The sequence below is a fragment of the Strongylocentrotus purpuratus genome, unplaced genomic scaffold (genome assembly GCF_000002235.5).
Source record: "Strongylocentrotus purpuratus isolate Spur 01 unplaced genomic scaffold, Spur_5.0 spur5_contig_812, whole genome shotgun sequence".
Classification (NCBI taxonomy): domain Eukaryota; kingdom Metazoa; phylum Echinodermata; class Echinoidea; order Camarodonta; family Strongylocentrotidae; genus Strongylocentrotus; species Strongylocentrotus purpuratus.
The window spans coordinates 568675-587971 of record NW_022145516.1 but is presented as its reverse complement, the minus strand read 5'-3'; the positions used below and the strand labels follow the sequence as shown (position 1 = coordinate 587971).

The window sequence follows — 19297 nt, the reverse complement described above, 5'->3', positions numbered from 1 at the left end:
GACATAGAAAGATACAAAGAATCAAATTTTCTTTAGCATACCAACATAATAAATGGACTTGGGCAACAATGATCGATAGCTACAAGTTATGCATTCAACCCTTGAGTGATTGTAATGTTTCTTTTCTAGATCTGTGAATTAGCTTGATAATATGAAAAAAGTTGAAGGATTTAAAGGCATTTATAAAGCATGTGATCGAAATATAATGTTCTGACCCTAACCCCCCCCCCCCCCCCCCCCTCACAAAGGGGATAGTGAAGGTATGGGGGAAGTGTTTTGGAATTATGAACCTTCAGAAGAATAAATCTTTGGAAAGACAAGTAATCCCCATACGATAATATATCTAAACATTGTGCCGGGTATCTAGGTACCAAAAGAGATCATTGTTTTCCACGGGGAATACTGATTTTTCTGACAAGGCGGACAACACAAGCATAACAACCAAATACATTGATTAGGTAGCAATGATAGATGGTTACAATTAATTTGTGCATACAAACCTCGCATTTTGTAGTTGCGTAATCAGACGACTCTTGGTCGGCTGTCTTGCTTATCTGAAAAGAGTTGAGGAAGAATATAGGAGCATTTATTGAAGCTTGTGATCCCAACAGATGTGACCCAAAAGAGGGTTGTTTTGGAGTTGTTTCCCCAAGGGGAAATTAAAGGTATGGGAAATCTGTTTTGGAATATAAGAACCTTCTGAAAAATAAACCGTTGAAAAGACACGAAACCACTATATGATCATATATATAAACATTGGGCCTGGTATCTATAAAGGACCAAACAAGATCATTGTTTTCCATTGGAAAGACTGATATTTCTGACAAGGCAGCCTACACAAGCTTTATGCCTTCTTATTATATACTGTACCTTTCAAAGCTTTTGAAGTGAAGGCATTTTTTTTACCATAATCATGGCAATGAAAAACCTTGTCATGTTGGGTATAAACTTGGACCTAAAGTAGGAAATGGAATTGAAAATCTGTGGGTCCAGCACAACATAAAGATCATTGTCTCTTATAACTGAATGTTAAGAACTTCAGACATCTTCTAAATCCATGAATTCAATTCAATTTGCACTAAATGCATACCTGCCAACCTGAGACAAGAGAAATTAGGAGTAAATTTTTCTGGATGGACTACGAGGTCGCGAACCACCGAAGGATTGGGGTATAGTAGCCCGTAGATTGGGGGGGGGGGGGGGGGCAGAGATGCCAACCCTATAGGATGGCTGTCAGTAACATTTACCATATTTGTCCGTAACAAATGGGGGTCTTTCCGTAACGCAAGACACCGCAGCATAATTTTCGCGCAAAACGTACACAAACACCCAATCACTCTTACTGCATTTCGAACCTACCATATTCAAGTCCAAAATAAAGATGTGCATAAAAACGTTTTTAAAAATCTGTTTCCAGTCAAAGGATCTCCTTCTCGGGTACTCGCTCTTTTGAGTGAATCCATGATAATATTCAGGGAGAAAACACCTCGTTCAAGCGTCGAATGGCAAATTCGAATCCACAGTCAAATGGCAGAACTCGTATTCTACACACGCACACGTACACTCACCAGTACCACAGACACACCAGCCCAGGCCGCTAGGCCCGGCGTTCATGAACAACAACACACCGTATACCGCACTGCACTTGCAATGCGCCCGCTGAATCACCGAAGTCTTCGCTACTATATTGCGGGCGCCATGCGCACGATCATCTACCCCCATGCTCCCCTCAAAAGGCACGAACGCACGTAGCATACGTAGCGGCCGTGTTGTTTTGGAATTAAACAAGATGGCGGCGGACGGACCATGTGCGCGAAAGTGCCTATCCAGTGTAGTCAAATTCAGTGAAGCTATGAGTGAATGCGTGCGACATGCAGCGCTGTGTGCGGAGGCTATGTGATAAGGCGGCATTCGCTATATAAAGTACTTTTCAGTCAGACCGCAGCGTGCGCGAATTCGCTTCCATTTATTCATATCGTATGCACGAATTTGCTCCTCATGAATACGTAATAAGCAAAAACATGGCACAGTTCTCATCTTTCTGCTATGCTCAGGATTCATTTAATGACATTGAATTCGTCATGAATATTGAGCCAGAACTATAAACATTATAATGTACTATTCAATAAATAGTGAGTGAAGTTTCAAAATGTGGAAAAAACACCAAAAAAAAACTTGCAAAAAAAAATATTTGAAGAGTCGGATATACACGTTAAATAACCATTTTTATCGGGGGTGCATCTCGCTGAATTTTGGCTTACCACATAATGTAGATATTTTCCTAACATAATATTATACTTCCTGTGAATGTCTGTCTCAATACCAGTCAGGAACAAGCAAAGTAGTAGCTGATGCATAATAGACTCCGGCGGAAAATAAGACATGGCCGATCGACGAGCGTTTCGCATCGAGATCAACCGGGGGATACCACGTTATATATAGCTCTGCGTCGATTCGCGGTCCAACCAGTCTGCGCGCTATACGTGAACACGCACGGAAAATAGACGGAGATTAGGGATATTCATGAATTACTCTCGTGTGCGTAACCCCCGGTCGTAGAGGCTTTTGTATTGCCCCACATACTTAATATTGTGTACGATACTCATGCGCTACATAATTATAGAAGTGAACGGAAAGTACAAAGTTGGATACGGATAAGCACACAAGTACAATATAGAATTCCAGCTCTAGGGACAGAAGAGGGGATTTAAGTGTCTATAAAGGCTATTTTTGGCCAGGCTTTGATATCATTTTAACAAAGAAGACACATTATTCGTTATGAAATGTATGTTTGTGTAAATACAAACTTTCAGGGGGGGGGGGGGGGGGGGCAATGTTATTGAAAATTGAAAATATGATTGTTCCCATCCCTGCTATTAATTTCATGGTTGTAAAAGTTCTGAAATGTGTTTTTATATTTGTAAACCATGGGCTAATTAGAAGAGCCTTAAACAGGAATTTCTTTTGGTAATTCCCAGACATTCGATGATGGTAATATTTTATTTCATAATTCTTTTGTCAATTGCGTTACTCCAGTTCATGTGTATTCCTGGAAATAAAATATTACAAAATTCTTTCCCTTATTCTCTTTTCTGTTTGATTTTGTTTTAAAGTGACCCGCGGATTATATATATATCTGGAAATTTATTTTCGGGGTTTGTTTGTGTGTAATATGACCCTTGGATAGAAATATAAGTGTGCGGTGGGCTGAAGGGCTCAAATAAATCTTGTAGAATTCTAATTTTCATCTTCAACATCATTATCACAATCACAATCGTCATCGCCATCACAATCATTATCATTATCATCATCACCATAGCCATCATCGCCATCACCACCTACATCATCATCACCACCATTAGCATTGCATCACAATCATCATCATAATCACCGTCATCATGATCATCACCATGCACCACCGACATCGCCATTAATTGCCATCATCACCATCACGTTAACGACCAGCATTGCCATCATAATCACCCTCATCATCACCACCATCAGCATTGCCATCAAGATAATCATCGTCATCATGATCACTGTCATCATTATCATCATCACCATAGCCATCATAATCACCGTCATCATTATCATCATTACCATAGCCATCATCTCCACCGTCGCCATCACCACCATCACAATCATCATCACCAACATATCAAAATATGTCAATGCTTGACTATTTATATTATGTTTACCCTGTGTAGGTACTATTTCTGGATGAAATACAAATCTGCAAAATATATCTTTTAAACAGATTGTTTTTGTTTTGTGGGGGGGGGGGCTATTATTTAACAGGTCTGTGTAATTCACATTTCTAAATCAAAATTGATGCCAACTAACCCAAGAGAAAACCAGGTCTGGTTTGTTCTGAATAGCCTAGTAAATGGACAAAAAAATGTATTATTTAACACTACTACAAATAATAAATGCGATAGGACTAGGAATAAAATTTGCATTTTCTAATATTTATATTTTATTTATAAACTGACTTTGACATTTATGTTGAGACCATCACACGCATAAAATGTGTCGCTGAGAATAAAAGTATTATTAGAGTTAAATATTGTTAAATTGTATAAAGGTGACAGTTCAGTCAGTTTTCTATTAATATAATAAATGCATTGTTCGTGTGAAGCTCCGGAATCCCACCTTGGAACTTTGGAAGTATCAGAGATTTTTGTTTTATTGAAAGGAATAAGCTGAACAAAATCCTTCTCGTCCTTCTCCCAAACTCCCCGTTCAAGATTGTTTGTTCCAACGTGAAGCAAAACTGCGGTTGAGTCTTCAAATAAATAACCATTAAAATTTAAAACGAACAAAGGCATGGAGTCCAGTAAATGTTGATCCAGGAATGCAATGGAGACTGATGTGTGATGTCTGTCAATGTCCCGCAAGCTTCGATGGTTGAGTGCGTCTGTCAGAAAAACAACAACAAATGATAAGAAGAATAAAATGTCTTAGTTCAATGTATGGGGATTTGAAAAGATCTTATCAAAGTAGTTAGCCATTTATGGTAGACAAAACTGGCTTGCTTTCAAATTTATTTTTTTAAATGAAAACAAATTACAGGTGTCAGATTCATGAAGTTTTCCCTTCATTTTTCAAGATGTGCACAAGTTCTAAAATGTAAGTATTTACCTTTGGCTTTTTGTTTTAATTCTGCTCTGTTCATAATCATAATATTAATATATAGGTCTACAACTCGCACAAGGAAATGCTGCTCATTTCTGTGGCTGGCTGTAAGGTTTGAGTTAAGCAGAAGGCAGAACCAAAGTGTGAGAATTCCAAATTAATATAATTAATTATCCTGTAAGTAATTTGTCATTCTAATAGTAATATCCAGCTCAGCTCAACTCAGCTCACTCGCTCAGCTCAGGATTCCAGTACAATTCGATCAGTTATCAAACCCCTTCATTACTTGTCTAAACATGTTTAAACCCTTGTAAATATACATTTAAAACATATCATTTGATCTAGATTTATAATGAATAGCAATGACTAATGAGCAGTGTCAGCAGTCGATTTATTTACATTGCTGTCGATTTGCGACAACAAAAACTAAAAAGCTGACAAAAATATATACACATGGGACTACATAAATTCCTGCTGTATGCGCCACACAATGGCACAGCTTGCAGCGACACACAAGAAACCCCGCCATTCCTGACTAAAAGGCCGTAGCCATAGCAATTCCCCGCGGTTTCTAATCATTTTCCGTCTACTTCCGGCAGATTTCCAAAATATAGTCCAATAATTTGGGCATATTTCTTATTCAAACATTACTTGCATCTACGTGTTTTCAACATCAAATGATGGACTGGTTATCAAAGACGACGTAGGAAGCAAAAATTCGAAATAATATTATCAATACCAGTCAGGAACAAGCAAAATACGACACAATGTAATGAGTAGTTAATTTCCGAGGAATAAAAAACGCTCTTTTTGTTTGCTATAAAAGTAAGCCCAAAATGTAACTAATTTGGGCAAATTTGGTGTCAAAGAACAGCGAAAATTTCAGAGATTGACTTACCCCACGATTCCGCCATGATGAATTGCACTGTAAGCCATACGAGGGCGAGAAAATGATGCTACCAAAATCCCGTGGCTGGTCTCGTGTTTTACGAGAGCGTTGTAAGCGAGCTTTTCACCGAACGGGAATCTGAATAAAAATTGCCGCACAGCCTCATTATCGCGCACGCTGCGGTCTGACTGTTTTGTTTATCGTTTCCCCGTAAGGCGCAACGAACTCAAACCAAGTAGAAGGATTGTGTCCGTTCACGTTTCACGCAGCGCAATGGCACCGCTCGAGTGCGCCCGCCGCCATTTTGCGTAGTACAAGAAATCGCCTGCGCATACGTATTGTGTACAAGCTCCCATTGCAATTGGAGGAAGGGACGTCCAGAAACCAGGGTTTTATTGTTAGTTTTGGTGAAAAATATCTTTACATATATTGTTTATGCCCTTTTCCAAGTCCCATACAGATGTTTGATGACTTGAATATTGGAATAAGAGCGGCAGCTTGGACAGTAGGGGAGTTGAAATTTTAGGATTTTTTTTGCATAAAGACTAAAAGAGCTAGACTATTATTTTTGTTAAATATCATTTGTGGTATTAGGCTAGTTTTGTCTCTTTCTGTGATAGAAAGAATATATCAAATTATTTAGGCTCTATCTATATAAATCACTCCCACTTTCTCTTTACACACACTCGTAAATTCTCAGTCTTTGTGTTTCTCTTCGATCCCACTCCCCAGCTCTCTCTATCCCCTTCTCTCCCTCCCTCTCTTTTTCTTTCACACTCCCCCTCTCCCCTTCTTTCTGTTAACCCTTTTCTCTTCTCCCTCTCTCTTTCTCTCTATCCCCTTCTCTCTCTCCCTCTCTTTTTCTTTCACTCTCCCTTTCTTTCTCTCTTTCTCTATATCCCCTTCTCTTTTTCTCTCCCCCTTTTTCTTTCACTCTCCCCCTCTCTCTTTTTGTCTCTCTCCCCTCTCTCTTTCTCTATCCCTTTGATTCTTGGCACTGCAGAAGTAGGCACACTGAATATTAATATTATTTCTTTTCTTTCCCTTGGGAGGCTACCATTTAGCTGCCAGATATTATTTTCATCCCATATAGGCATATTAAAGATTTGTCTAAGAAGTGTTAAGTAATGACACATTGTGGCAACTATTCACATGTCTTTCCACATAATTGTGAATACTTGATATTTATTAAGTTTTTTTTTTTAACCTTGGCATTGCGCTATGTATTACATGAATGTATACAGTACATATCAAAACATCCATGAACTATTGCAATGGTGGATATGAAGAAAAAAATCCTCAGTGGTGTGGAAAATTTTTTCCTCAAGTTCAGTTCAGTTCAGTTCAGTTTATTAATATCATCATTTCGCAGCCTGGGCTGAATTGCATGACAATTTACAATTAAAAACATATCATATTTCTTTCACAATTGTTTCAAATATACTACTAGTTAAAATACCATATAATCAACAAAGACAATGAATTGTCATCAACAGTTAGATCACTTTCTAGTGACAATTCACAATATTAGCATTAAGAATAATTCAATGTATATATATATATACAATAACAATATTTGCATTAATAATATTATCTAATTTGGTTTTGCATCATTCAGTAGAGATTGGGTAAATAAGTCATTGATAAGGTATTTGAGTGCTTAATTGAACAAAAAATAACCTTGTTGATACCTGTAATGCTATGCGTAATACCCATGTTCATGCTTCGGTAATCAATTATGCCCCTGGAAATATAATTATATGAGAAATATGTTCTGATTTCAAAATATATATCGATAATAATAATTAAATAAATAGTGACACCGGTTTCGTCAAAAAGAGTTAGGCGTACATTGTTCTCTATTCACCCCTTTTATACAACCTTGGCATTATTCATTTAGGCAAGTTGTCAGAAATGGAATGGAGCTATTCTGATATCTTTTTGTCCTGGCATTGATAGATTTGTACGTTCGGCTGGTCCTGAGCTGCATGGAATGAGTTGTGTCGTTGAGAGGGAACACATTCGAGTATATATGGGAAGCAAGCAATGGCATATAGTATATATATCAAGCAAGCAATCATGGCACATTATGTTTATACCGGCACATTTCTTATTCATTTTAACACACAGAGAAATATCACATGTACATTTGCATTTGACTGACTGAAGTAGTATATTTATTTCATCAAAGATGAAATATTATGTAAAAAATACACATAATTAGATTGACCAATTTTTTACCCTTTTACAGCAGAAATCCCCAGATATTTCAAAATGTATATGTCTTTAAAGATATACATGTACCAGAATAATGGGAGCTTCGCAAAATATTGCCTGGTGTTTTTTTTTCTTGATTTGTATTTCAAGTGCTGTGCTTTACTAGGCCATATGAAATCACTACATAATCTACACATATTCATCTGAGGAGTAAGTTTTAGAGGACGTAGGAAGGTTCATGCAGGTAGCTTCTTTAACTGCCATGACTGACAGGTCGTAACTTTCACCAGGCGCGGATCCAGGATTTCTTAGGGGGGGGGGGGCCCAAATTTGAAATTATGCGAGCCAAATATTGGTACGTAATTGTGACCAACAGTGACGTAATGCGGGGGGGGGGGGTCGGTGCAGGGAGGGGCGAGTTTTCCCCACCCTCCTCCACGAAACGCGGAAGCTTTGACGTTTCATTAAATTATCAGAGAAAGAAAACGATTCGTTGTACCGTTCTCGACTCAAAATCTTCGTCTGAATTTAGTTTTGCCCCTCCCGCGCAAAGCGCGAAAAATTTTACGATTTATTAAATTATTAGAGAAAGAAGACGATTCGTTGTAGAGTTCTCGACTCTTAATCCTTGTCTAAATTCAGTCCCCTCCCCCCTCCCCCTCCTGCGCGAAGCGCGGAAGCTTTGACGTTTCATTAAACTATTAAAGAAAGAAGACGATTTAGTTTTTCCCCTTCCGCGCGAATTTTAAGTTTTATTAAATTATTAGAAAAAGAAGACGATTCATTGTAGAGTTCTCGATTCTTAATCCTTGTCTAAATTCAGCCCCCCTCCCCCTCCTGCGCGAAGCGCGGAAGCTTTGACGTTTCATTAAACTATTAAAGAAAGAAGACGATTCGTTGTACCGTTCTCGACTCTTAATCCTCGTCTGAATTTAGTTTTTCCCCTCCCGCGCGAAGCGCGGAAAATTTTACGTTTTATTAAATTATTAGAGAAAGAAGACGATTTGTTGTAGAGTTCTCGACTCTTAATCCTCGTCTGAATTCAGGTTTCCCCTTCCCGAGCGAAGCGCGGAAGCTTTTACGTTTCAAAAATCATTAGAGAAAGAAGACGACTCGTTGTACCGTTCTTGACTCTTAATCCTCGTCTAAATTCAGTCCCCCCCCCTCCCCTCCTGCGCGAAGCGCGGAAGCTTTGACGTGTCATTAAACTATTAAAGAAAGAATACGATTCGTTGTAGAGTTCTCGACTCTTAATCCTCGTCTGAATTCAGGTCCCCCCCCCCCTCCCGCGCGAAGCGCGGAAGCTTTTAAGTTTCATAAGATTATGAGAGAAAGAAGACGATTCGTTGTAGAGTTCTCGACTGTTAATCCTTGTCTGAATTCAGGTTTCCCCCTCCCGCGCGAAGCGTGGAAGGTTTTACGTTTCATTAAATCATTAGAGAAAAAAGACGATTCGTTGTACCGTTCTCGACTCTTAATCCTCGTCAAATTCAGTCCTCCCTCCCCTCCTGCGCGAAGCGCGGAAGCTTTGACGTTTCATTAAACTATTAAAGAAAGATTACGATTCGTTGTAGAGTTCTCGACTCTTAATCCTCGTCTGAATTCAGGTCCCCCCCCCCCTCCCGCGCGAAGCGCGGAAGCTTTTAAGTTTCATAAGATTATGAGAGAAAGAAGACGATTCGTTATAGAGTTCTCGACTCTTAATCCTCGTCTGAATTCAGGCGCCCCCCCTCCCGCGCTAAGCGCGGAAGCTTTTCATTAAATCATTAGAGAAAGAAGACGATTCGTTGTACCGTTCTCGATTCTTAATCCTCGTCTGAATTCAGGCGCCCCCCCCCCTCCCGCGCTAAGCGCGGAAGCTTTTCATTAAATCATTAGAGAAAGAAGACGATTCGTTGTACCGTTCTCGATTCTTAATCCTTGTCTGAATTTAGCCCCCCCCCCTCCCCTCCTGCGCGAAGCTTTGACGTTTCATTAAATTATTAGAGAAAGAAGACGATGCGTTGTACCGTTCTCTATACTCTTAATCCTTGTCTGAATTTCAAAGATGTTCTTTGTCTGCTCCTTTTACTTCCTGCGTCCTCTTCCGATTTGGGGGGACCGCCCCCCCCCCCCCCCCCCCTGGCTACGCGCCTGCGGTCAGATAAACACATTTTGATAACTTGTCCGGCCCCGGAAGCTCAGGGGTTTAGGCGTTTAATTAAGGTCAAATGATCATTTTTTTTTAATACCTATTATTTTGTGACACTGGCAGGTCACTATTTGGGGGCGGATCCCCCCAAAAGAGGGGATTTAGGCATTAAATTACCGTCAGATGAGCATCAAAGGGCCCGCCGTAGCACCCTAGGTGGAATCCAGGGGGCAGAGCCCCCGGAAGCTTAGGGGTTTTAGGCATTTAATCACTATCAGATGAGCATATTTTGATGCCTCATTTTTTAATACTGGCAGTTAACTATTCTTTCTTTCTTGCTCTCATTCTATTTTTTTCTTCTCTTTAATATACTTTTTCAAATAAAGTGGGGGGGGGGGGGGAGGGAGCTCGAGGCTCCCGATCCCTGCCGTACCTCGGGCCCTGACATGTAGGAATCTCAAGAATCATATTTCGTGCCTGGCTGTAAATTTAGGAATTTGTCATTTTCCAACAAACACAAAAAGTCATATACAAACGTATAATTTACTAAAAAATCTTTCCCGTTCCTTCCTTCTCTCCTATTTTTTTAATTGGGGGGGGGGGGGGGGGTCAACAGCCTGGGAGGCAAGGCCCTTTCGGTCCCCCCCCCCCTCCAATTTCCTTCTTCCCCCTTTTCTTTTCTTCTTCTTCTTTCTTTCCCTTTCTCTCCTCTTTCCCTTTCCCTTCTTTTCCTTTCTTCTCTCTTTTTTTTTTTTTTTTTTTTTTTTTTTTTTGCGGGGGGGGGGGGCCAAGGCCCGCTCGGCCCCCCCCCCTGGATCCGCGCCAGGCGCGGATCCAGGGGGGGGGCCGAGCGGGCCTTGGCCCCCCCCCCCCCCGCAAAAAAAAAAAAAAAAAAAAAAAAAAAGAGAGAAGAAGGAAAAGAAGGGAGAAAGAGAAAAAGGAGAAAAAGGGAAAGAAAGAAGAGGAAGAAGAAAAGTAAAGGGGGAAGAAGGAGATCGGGGGGGGGGGGCCGAAAGTGCCTTGCCTCCCAGGCTGTTAACCCCCCCCCCCCCCCCCCCCAATCAAAAAAAAAATAAGAGAGAAGGAAGGAAAGGGAAAGAAAAAAAAAGTAAAAGAGGAGATACTGGCGTACTGATAGGGGGGGGGGGGGCTTGGGAGAAATCAAATTCAAACGTGGTTTATTTCTGATTCCACAACGGTGTATTACAAATAATGCTGAAATGACATAATTTCCGAAATTTTTCCTCACTTTTTAGTAAATTATACGTTTGTATGTGTTTGTTGGAAAATAAAAAAATTCCTAAATTTACAACCAGGGAAAAAATATGATTCTTGAGATTCCTACATGTCAGGGCCCGAGGTACGGCGGGGATCGAGAGCCTCGAGGCATCAAAATATGCTCATCTGACCGTGATTAAATGCCTAAAACCCCTAAGCTTCCGGAGGCTTTGCCCCCTGGATTCCATCTAGGGCCCTACGGCGGGCCCTTAGATGATCATCAGACGGTAATTTAATGCCTAAAACCCCTGATTTTTTGGGGCTCCGCCCCCTGGACCCCACGCCAAATAGTGACTTGCCAGTGTCACAAAATAATAAGGTATACACAAAAATATGCTCATCTGACCTTAATTAAACGCCTAAAACCCCTGAGCTTCCGGGGCCGGCTCCGCCGCCTCGACCCCACCTCTTTGAAATTCAGACAAGGATTAAAGAGTATAGAGAACGGTACAACGCATCGTTTTCTTTCTCTAATAATAAAACGTCAAAGCCTCGCGCAGGAGGGAAGGAGGGGGGGGGGGGGGGGGACTGAATTGAGACGAGGATTCAGAGGCGAGAACGGTAATACGAATCTTTAATTATTTAATGAAACGTAAAAGCTTATGCGCTTCGCGCGGGATGGAGGGGAAACTAAATTCCGATGAGGATTATTTTCGAGAACGGTACAATGAATCGTCTTCTTCTCTAATGATTAAATGAAGATTAAAAGCTTCCGCGCTTTGCGCGGGAGGGGGGAACCTGAATTCAGACGAGGATTAAGAGTCGAGAACTGTACAACAAATCGTCTTCTTTCTCTAATGATTTAATGAAACGTAGAAGCTTCCGCGCTTCGCGCAGGAGGGGGAGGGGAGGAACTGAATTTAGACAAGGATTAAGAGTCGAGAACTGTACAACGAATCGTCTTCTTCTCTAATGATTAAATGAAGATTAAAAGCTTCCGCGCTTCGCGCGGGAGGGGGGGGGGAACTGAAATCAGACGAGGATAAAGGGTCGAGAACGGTACAACGAATCGTCTTCTTTCTTTAATAGTTTAATAAAACGTCAAAGCTTCCGCGCTTCGCGCAGGAGGGGAGGGAGGGGAGGGGCTGAATTTAGACAAGGATTAGGAGTCGAGAACAGTACAACGAATCGTCTTCTTTATCTAATGATTTAATGAAACGTAAAAGCTTCCGCGCTTCGCACGAGAGGGGGGAAACTAAATTCAAACGAGAATTATTTTCGAGAACGGTACAACGAATCGTCTTCTTCCTTTAATAGTTTAATAAAACGTCAAAGCTTCCGCGCTTCGCGCAGGAGGGGGAGGGGGGGCTGAATTTAGACAAGGATTAAGAGTCGAGAACTGTACAACGAATCGTCTTCTTTCTTTAATAATTTAATAAATCGTAAAATTTTCCGCGCTTCGCGCGGGAGGAGAAAAACTAAATTCAGACGAGAATTATTTTCGAGAACGGTACAACGAATCGTCTTCTTTCTCTAATAATATAATGAAACGTCAAAGCCTGGGAGGGGGAAACTCGCCCCCCCCCCCCCGCATTACGTCACTGTTGGTCACCATAACGTACCAATATTTGGCTCGCATAATTTCAAATTTGGGCCCCCCCCCTAAGAAATCCTGGATCCGCGCCTGACTTTCACAATGACCAACTTTGATGAGTAAAATTTCTTGTGTTTTACAACAATTTAAATGTCCAAAATTAAGGTGTAAATTTTGAGTAAATTCCAGTAAATTTCTTACAATAATGCTTGAAAGTCTGACGACTCACGGGAAATTGTGTCACTATTAATACCAGCGCCGCGATGCAACATGTTCATAAGTTCAAGATAATCTTCAAAGTAACTTGAACCAAGTTTCAACAAGTCAAACAAAGAAAGTGACCTGCTGCTTATGCCCCAATGATTCCCCCCCCCCCCCAAAAAAAAAAAACACACGAAAAAAAAACACAAAACACAAAACAGTACAGTATTCTCTGGATATCATGTATTCGATATTATCGGTTTATAATACTTTGCAGCTCTGTGGAATTCAATATTTTAGATAGTTCATAGCCGATGTCATTGAGCTCGAGCGAAAACAGTTCACAAACATGGAAATGAATAGATGGGACCGATGTACAAATACACGCTTTAGTCTGTGGCTTTCTGCGTTCGGATTATCATGCAAAACTGTTTATTTTTGCCATGTTTTTAATGAAGTGATCACTTAACTATGAAAGGTTACTCCAGAGCCTCTTTTAAGGCGATTGGTGCAGTTGAAAGCTGCACAATATGGCATTTTGCAGACGAAAGTTGAGCATACACATAGCACGTAGTCGCAGTTCGCTTTCACAACGCTAGTTCTATCCAAGATGGCGCACGGCGGTGCAATTCAGCGGTCTCGAAAAATCCTTCTACTTACTTGGATTTCGATGGTAAGGCGTGATCTGGTTATCAATGCTGTGTTATGCTTAAGTCTTATGCAACAGTCGTTTGTTTTAAAAATATTTTAAAATTAAAAAAAATCGGAGTTTTGAGGCATGCAATCGGAATTCGGAGTGGGTATGAAAAAAGCGGAGTAACTCCGCCTAAATCGGAGTGGTTGGCAGGTATGTAAATGGGTATGGATATTTTTAGATGCTTTTCCAAATTGAAAGGTCGTACAATTAATCCTGCTTTTCTTCCAAGAACAAAGCCAAGAGATTTTAGATAAAATATTTCATTCAAATTTTGGTTATACTCTAATACCCTTTTATGTGATAAAAATGACTAAAGCTTGTGAAGGAAGGAAACAAAGCAATCAGAAACAAATCAATTTTCTTTTTTAAACCTATGCAATTTTATGTTTATCATGATAAAATCTTTCAAATAAACAAGGTGTGCTTAGTTTGTGAGGTAGTGATAGGCAATCTCCTCTTATCTGACTTTGGCCCTCTGCTCACTACAAGTCATAGATCTAATATTATATATTTTTCACCAACGATTCTGTTCTGGATATGTTTCATTTTGATTTGATTTTGATTATGATCTTTTTCTTTTGCATTTTTACGAATATATAACAAACAAACATTGCAAATTTACACACAAAAAAAGAATATATGTAGAATAAAGTAAGGCTGGCTGTAACTAATCATGAATTTGGTTCAAATGAACACTATTGGAAGCATATGCTATCCGAAAATATTCATTGATCATTGTCGCGGTTGAATTCGAGTCTAAAGTTATGAAATTGTCAATAATAAACTCTTTATGTTGTATAGCTCCCTCTCAAAGTCAAGCTATTAATGAAACTACAAAACAATATTTCTTGACTGAAATCAACCGAATGCCTATTCCCGTTTGGAAAATATATATCACAACTACATATCCTGAGATTTTCATGGTCGCAGCTACCATTGTACGGCCGTAGGCGCTATTTGAAATTCATCAAAATTTACTGGGAGCACCGGTAAACATAAAGGTTTGTACCCGCGTGGTTTGCTGCCTGCTTAATAGTGCGCGCTCACTATCAGCAATTTCATAAATTGAAAACATACAAAAACCGCTGAGATTTAGGCCTAGGAAAACTGTTTTAAGCCCATTAACGTCCGAGGTGTTGTATAAAACAAAGAGTGAATGGTCTTTATTCGTGCTATGGAACAATATTTTGCATTCGGTGAAAGATAAGACGCTCCATTCAACTCGGCTGCGCCTCGTTGAATATAGCGTCTCTTATCTTTCACGTCGTGCAAAACCTTGTACAATTGCACTCATGACCATTCATTATTTGTATACTATGTTCCTTATGCAGGCCAAAAAAATTAAATGATTAAATTCCAACAGCATTTGAAAGATAAGATAATACTAATTTAGATCTTCCCTGAAAAAGAGGGGCTTGAAAATGTCTTTAAGTGGGAAAATAACGACTATTAGTTGTTGAATCGACTTAGGAGCTATAGAGCCAGTAAGTAATAGTCTTGATTTTCAGACCATTGTACCGAATGGTCGTACGTTTTATGCTGCGCAAAGATTTAATCAGTTAAATTTTGGCCATTACAAGAAGTGGGTTATTGATGTAGACAAATGCTCATGTACCCTTTATAGCTCATTATAAGTATGTTTTTTACCAAAGAAGAAAAAAAGCTAGTCAGTCACTCAATAGTGTCTGACAGTGAAGTCTAGCAAGTAAACAGGTTTCCTTGCATAATTTGAATATTAGGACACTGCTAAATTTTAAAGTTCACAGATAGGACATACATGACATATTCATAATTCCTGCAAAGTTCTACAGATTTTGAGGTTGGTTGCAAAAGGGACAAAAGGGACATAGTATCTTTAAAGGTATTGAAAATTTGTATTTTGGAATATATAAACCAGCAGAAGAACAAATATTTAGAAAAATGAGTTACTCCAATATAATCATATATCAAAGCATTGCGTCTGGTATCTGAGTACCAAAAGAGATCATTGCTTTCAATAAGGAAGACTGTTTTCTATGACAAGGCAGATTACACAAGCTTGTTGCCTTTTTATTGTGTAACTTTAAAAGCTAATTAATTGAAGGTGATAGGTATTTCTTTTAACATACTTACGGCAATGAAATACCTTGCCTGTTCACATAGTAAAAGGTCATGTTGGGTATAAACTTGGACCCAAAGTAAAAAATGGAATTGAAAATCTCAAGCCCACAAACCCGTTTTGCAGTTGTATCATCAGACCTCTTTCCTCCCTTTTCCTCCATCGACTGAAAATATATTAAAGCATAGACTTAGTTATATTAAAATGTGAGTTATACATTCACAAAATGTAATTCATAAGCTTGGTAGCCTTATTTTTCATTTCGATACAGGAACAAGAATCAGAGACTGTTTTGTTGGAGCTTGTTCCTCCAGCCTTATGGACTAAGAGTGACTCATATTAAAGAAATGGACAACATCATCGCCGATACGCTTTGTAGAGCATAGGCATATCTACTGAACAGTTGCAAGTTGTAAAACACCATGAAACAGGCCCTGATCTACCCATTATACAAGATTTATTGAATAAAGCAAATGAGAGTATTGTAACAAACTCTACAAAATACTAAAGAGCTTTGAGTGTTATCAAGTGACATAGTACGACACTGACATAACAGTAGGAAATATATAACTGAAATCTGAAAGTGCTGCAAGGTAGAGGGGGGGGGGGGGGGGGGGGCATTGACATTTAGCGCATTTCTATTAAAAGCCACTATCCGGTTAATGGCCGATAAGGGATGAATTTTGCCCTATAGAAACTGACTTGCTCCGCCGTGAGAGCTGTGTCGCGTTCACGGGCAAGAAGGATATTGCAGGGGAAGCTAACCAGATAACGTAAGTAGAAAATGACCTCATTCCGGTTGAGTGCACATAGCAGAGAGAAACCGGAAATCAGAGTGATCATGTGATCGGAATATTTTACATCGATGCACGCAACACTACAATCCCAGGTTGACCTAGCAGTCATTCAATACTTTGCAGTGACCTTAGCCAAAGTTTGATGAACTTTTATTCACGGCCGTGAAATCAGAGCAGAGTATTTTTCAGGATAATGCACGTAGATAGAAACTGCCCTTCCCTGCCAATTGTAGACTATTTTCTTCAACCAGATGAATTCAGTATAACTAATGGAAACACACTGATTGACACAAAGATCTCGGTTATGGTAAGCAATATGAAGATGAAAATTGGTACACATATTGAATAAAGCATACACAACATGCTTTCATCCAATGTTGGCAATACCCTATACATGAGGATTTAACAATGGGGAAAGATAGTACAAAGCATTGAATATAAATTCAAATCAAATATTGGTTTTCTTTGGACGTGTTTTAGCTTTAATATGCCTTAGTTCGGACATGGGAAGTAATATTAAATCTTCTTTAGCATAAAAGAATACATGGACTTGGCAACAGTGTTCAACGGTTATAGGTTATGCATACAAACCTCCAACAAGCTCCTACGTCCTTGTAAAACCAACTCTTGGTCGAGTAGCTCGCTGATCTGAAAGAGTTGAGTTAGGATAAAGAGCATTTATAAAGCATGTGATCCAAACAGGACACTGTGACCCCAAATTTTATATCTATATAGACATTTTTATAAATACATTTCATTAAAAAATCGGTCGGCATCATTCTTTTAAGTTTCAATCCATGTTTTATAAAAGGCAACACTTTCCCTGTTGGAGCCAAGTGTGTACCTAACTAATTACCCAGTGACATGATTAAACGGCTAAAAATGGTGGGAGGACAGAACAAAACATTGAGGGCAGCTTGGCAGCAATGATCGATGGCTACAATTATGCAAACAAACACTGTTTTCTGCAGATGTGTAAAAGGACAACTCTGGGTAGGCTGGCTTGATCATTTGAAAAAGAGTTGAGGAGGGATTCAAGATCATTTATAGAGCATGTGATCCAAAGAGGATAATATGACCCCCAAAGAGGGTCGTTTGAATTATTCCCCTTCCCCCTGGATATAAGGTATTATACAACGCCTACTAAGGTTCTTGCAACCTCATTGGTCAATTCTTGATCACATGACATGCGCTAAAAGAAAGGAAGTCGAGGTAACCAGAGCTACGTTGTATCACTGCTAACGTTTAAGGAATAAGTATATATCTATGCTCTTATTTCCTTAAATGTCTTTCAATGGTATTCGAGTATGACTTAAGACGTTTGAACTCTTCACCTTCCACCGAAAACATTTATTGACAGTGAGCAATTTAATGGATTTTTGAAACTCGATCTATTTATATTTTGCTTCCGTGGTTGCGTAGTAAAATCAACAGTCCCATTTGTATGTTTTCCTGTTAGCGTACTTTCAACTTGCTTCAGCCTACAGCATACGTGCTCTGTGTAGTATTACTAGTTCATACAACGTTCCGTCATCAATTCGCTTGTTCTATTACGTAACATCAACAGCTAGAATCCTAAATTTTACAAAGAGGTAATGATGACGCGGTCGAAGAAGCAGCATGACAATGCCGACGCAGCTGACACTGAGCCTGAGCAGAGCACACCGCCTGTTTTTTCAATTGATGACCTTTGCAAGAGTTCTGGTTTCATGGATAGAATAGACGCAGTCGTGCAAAAGGCGGTAGATGTTGCTATGGAGCGGGAACATCAAAAATTTGCAAAAGAAATGGAGAAACGAGAGAACAATCTACGAGATCTCTTGGATGCACGACTAGCAAATCTTCATGAATTGGAATTATCTATTGACAGCAAACTTCGGCAAGTTCGGGCTAAAGAGGTAGCTGTAGAAAAGAGCGCAACCAAGGTCAACGAACTTACCGGCCGACTCGATCATCAAGAACAATACTCGCGCCGAAATAATATTCAGATTCTTGGTGTGAAAGTGACCTCGGGAGAGGATACAGACAGCATTGCCTGTGATATCGCGCGACGCATCGGAGTCAACCTCAACCCAAGCGAAATAGACCGATCGCATCGTATCTACAAACGGAAATCGTCGAATGACCAAAATTCGTTCGCAGCCGCGGCATCCAAGAAAGATGCTGCGCCGCCAATCATTGTGAAATTTGTTTCATACAAGTCTAAGCAAACCATGGTGCAGAATAGACGAAAACTCAAAGGGTCTGGGACTGTGATCGTTGAAGATTTGACAAAGAAAAACACGACCCTTCTCTATGAGACCTCAAAAAAGCAAAATGTGACAGCTTCTTGGACGACAGATGGTAGAGTCTTTGCCATAGTAGAAAAGAAATGAAGAAGCCATTACCTCTCTGTCGGACCTTAGCACTCTGTAAAGAAGTTTTTTTTCTCACTTTCTTGCCCCAATGAGAGAATTCAGAATCCAGATATTATATTTTATATACATGTACATAGCAATATTCATAATTACCTTTTTTGCAATTAATATATCTTTAGACTGTTTGGATTTTACGTTCCCACTTTTTTAAACCCTGTTACGTAATTGTAATTACTTCGTTGAATTATACTTGTATTTTCTTTTGTTTGTGTATTTTACTAAATGCCTGATCGTATAAACTATCAACAATTTTTAAACAATGTTGATATTAATGCTATCTTTGAAAAATTATCTCCTATAATAAATGATCAAGAATCATAAAGGTTTCAACAATCATTTTATACTCCTGAAGATTTCACAAAAATGTTAAATGTGCACACTGTTGATAAATATTTAGAAAAAC

The 19297-nt window shown here is 39.5% G+C and overlaps 1 protein-coding gene and 1 long non-coding RNA gene across 2 annotated transcripts in view; both read right to left on the bottom strand.

The window, feature by feature from the left end:
- Positions 1-3952: 3952 nt before the first annotated feature.
- Positions 3953-5717, bottom strand: LOC115921193. Its single transcript, XR_004062800.1, has 2 exons — positions 5534-5717; positions 3953-4417 (listed from the first exon to the last, which is right to left on the bottom strand). It is a non-coding gene; the product is annotated as an uncharacterized LOC115921193 (long non-coding RNA).
- An 11330-nt stretch (positions 5718-17047) lies between these two features.
- Positions 17048-19297, bottom strand: part of LOC115921134 — an 81155-nt gene continuing 78905 nt past the window's right edge. Inside the window, exon 17 of the mRNA XM_030978259.1 lies at positions 17048-17125. Coding sequence (XP_030834119.1) covers positions 17048-17125 — 78 coding nt within the window. The remainder of the gene's footprint in view (positions 17126-19297) is intronic.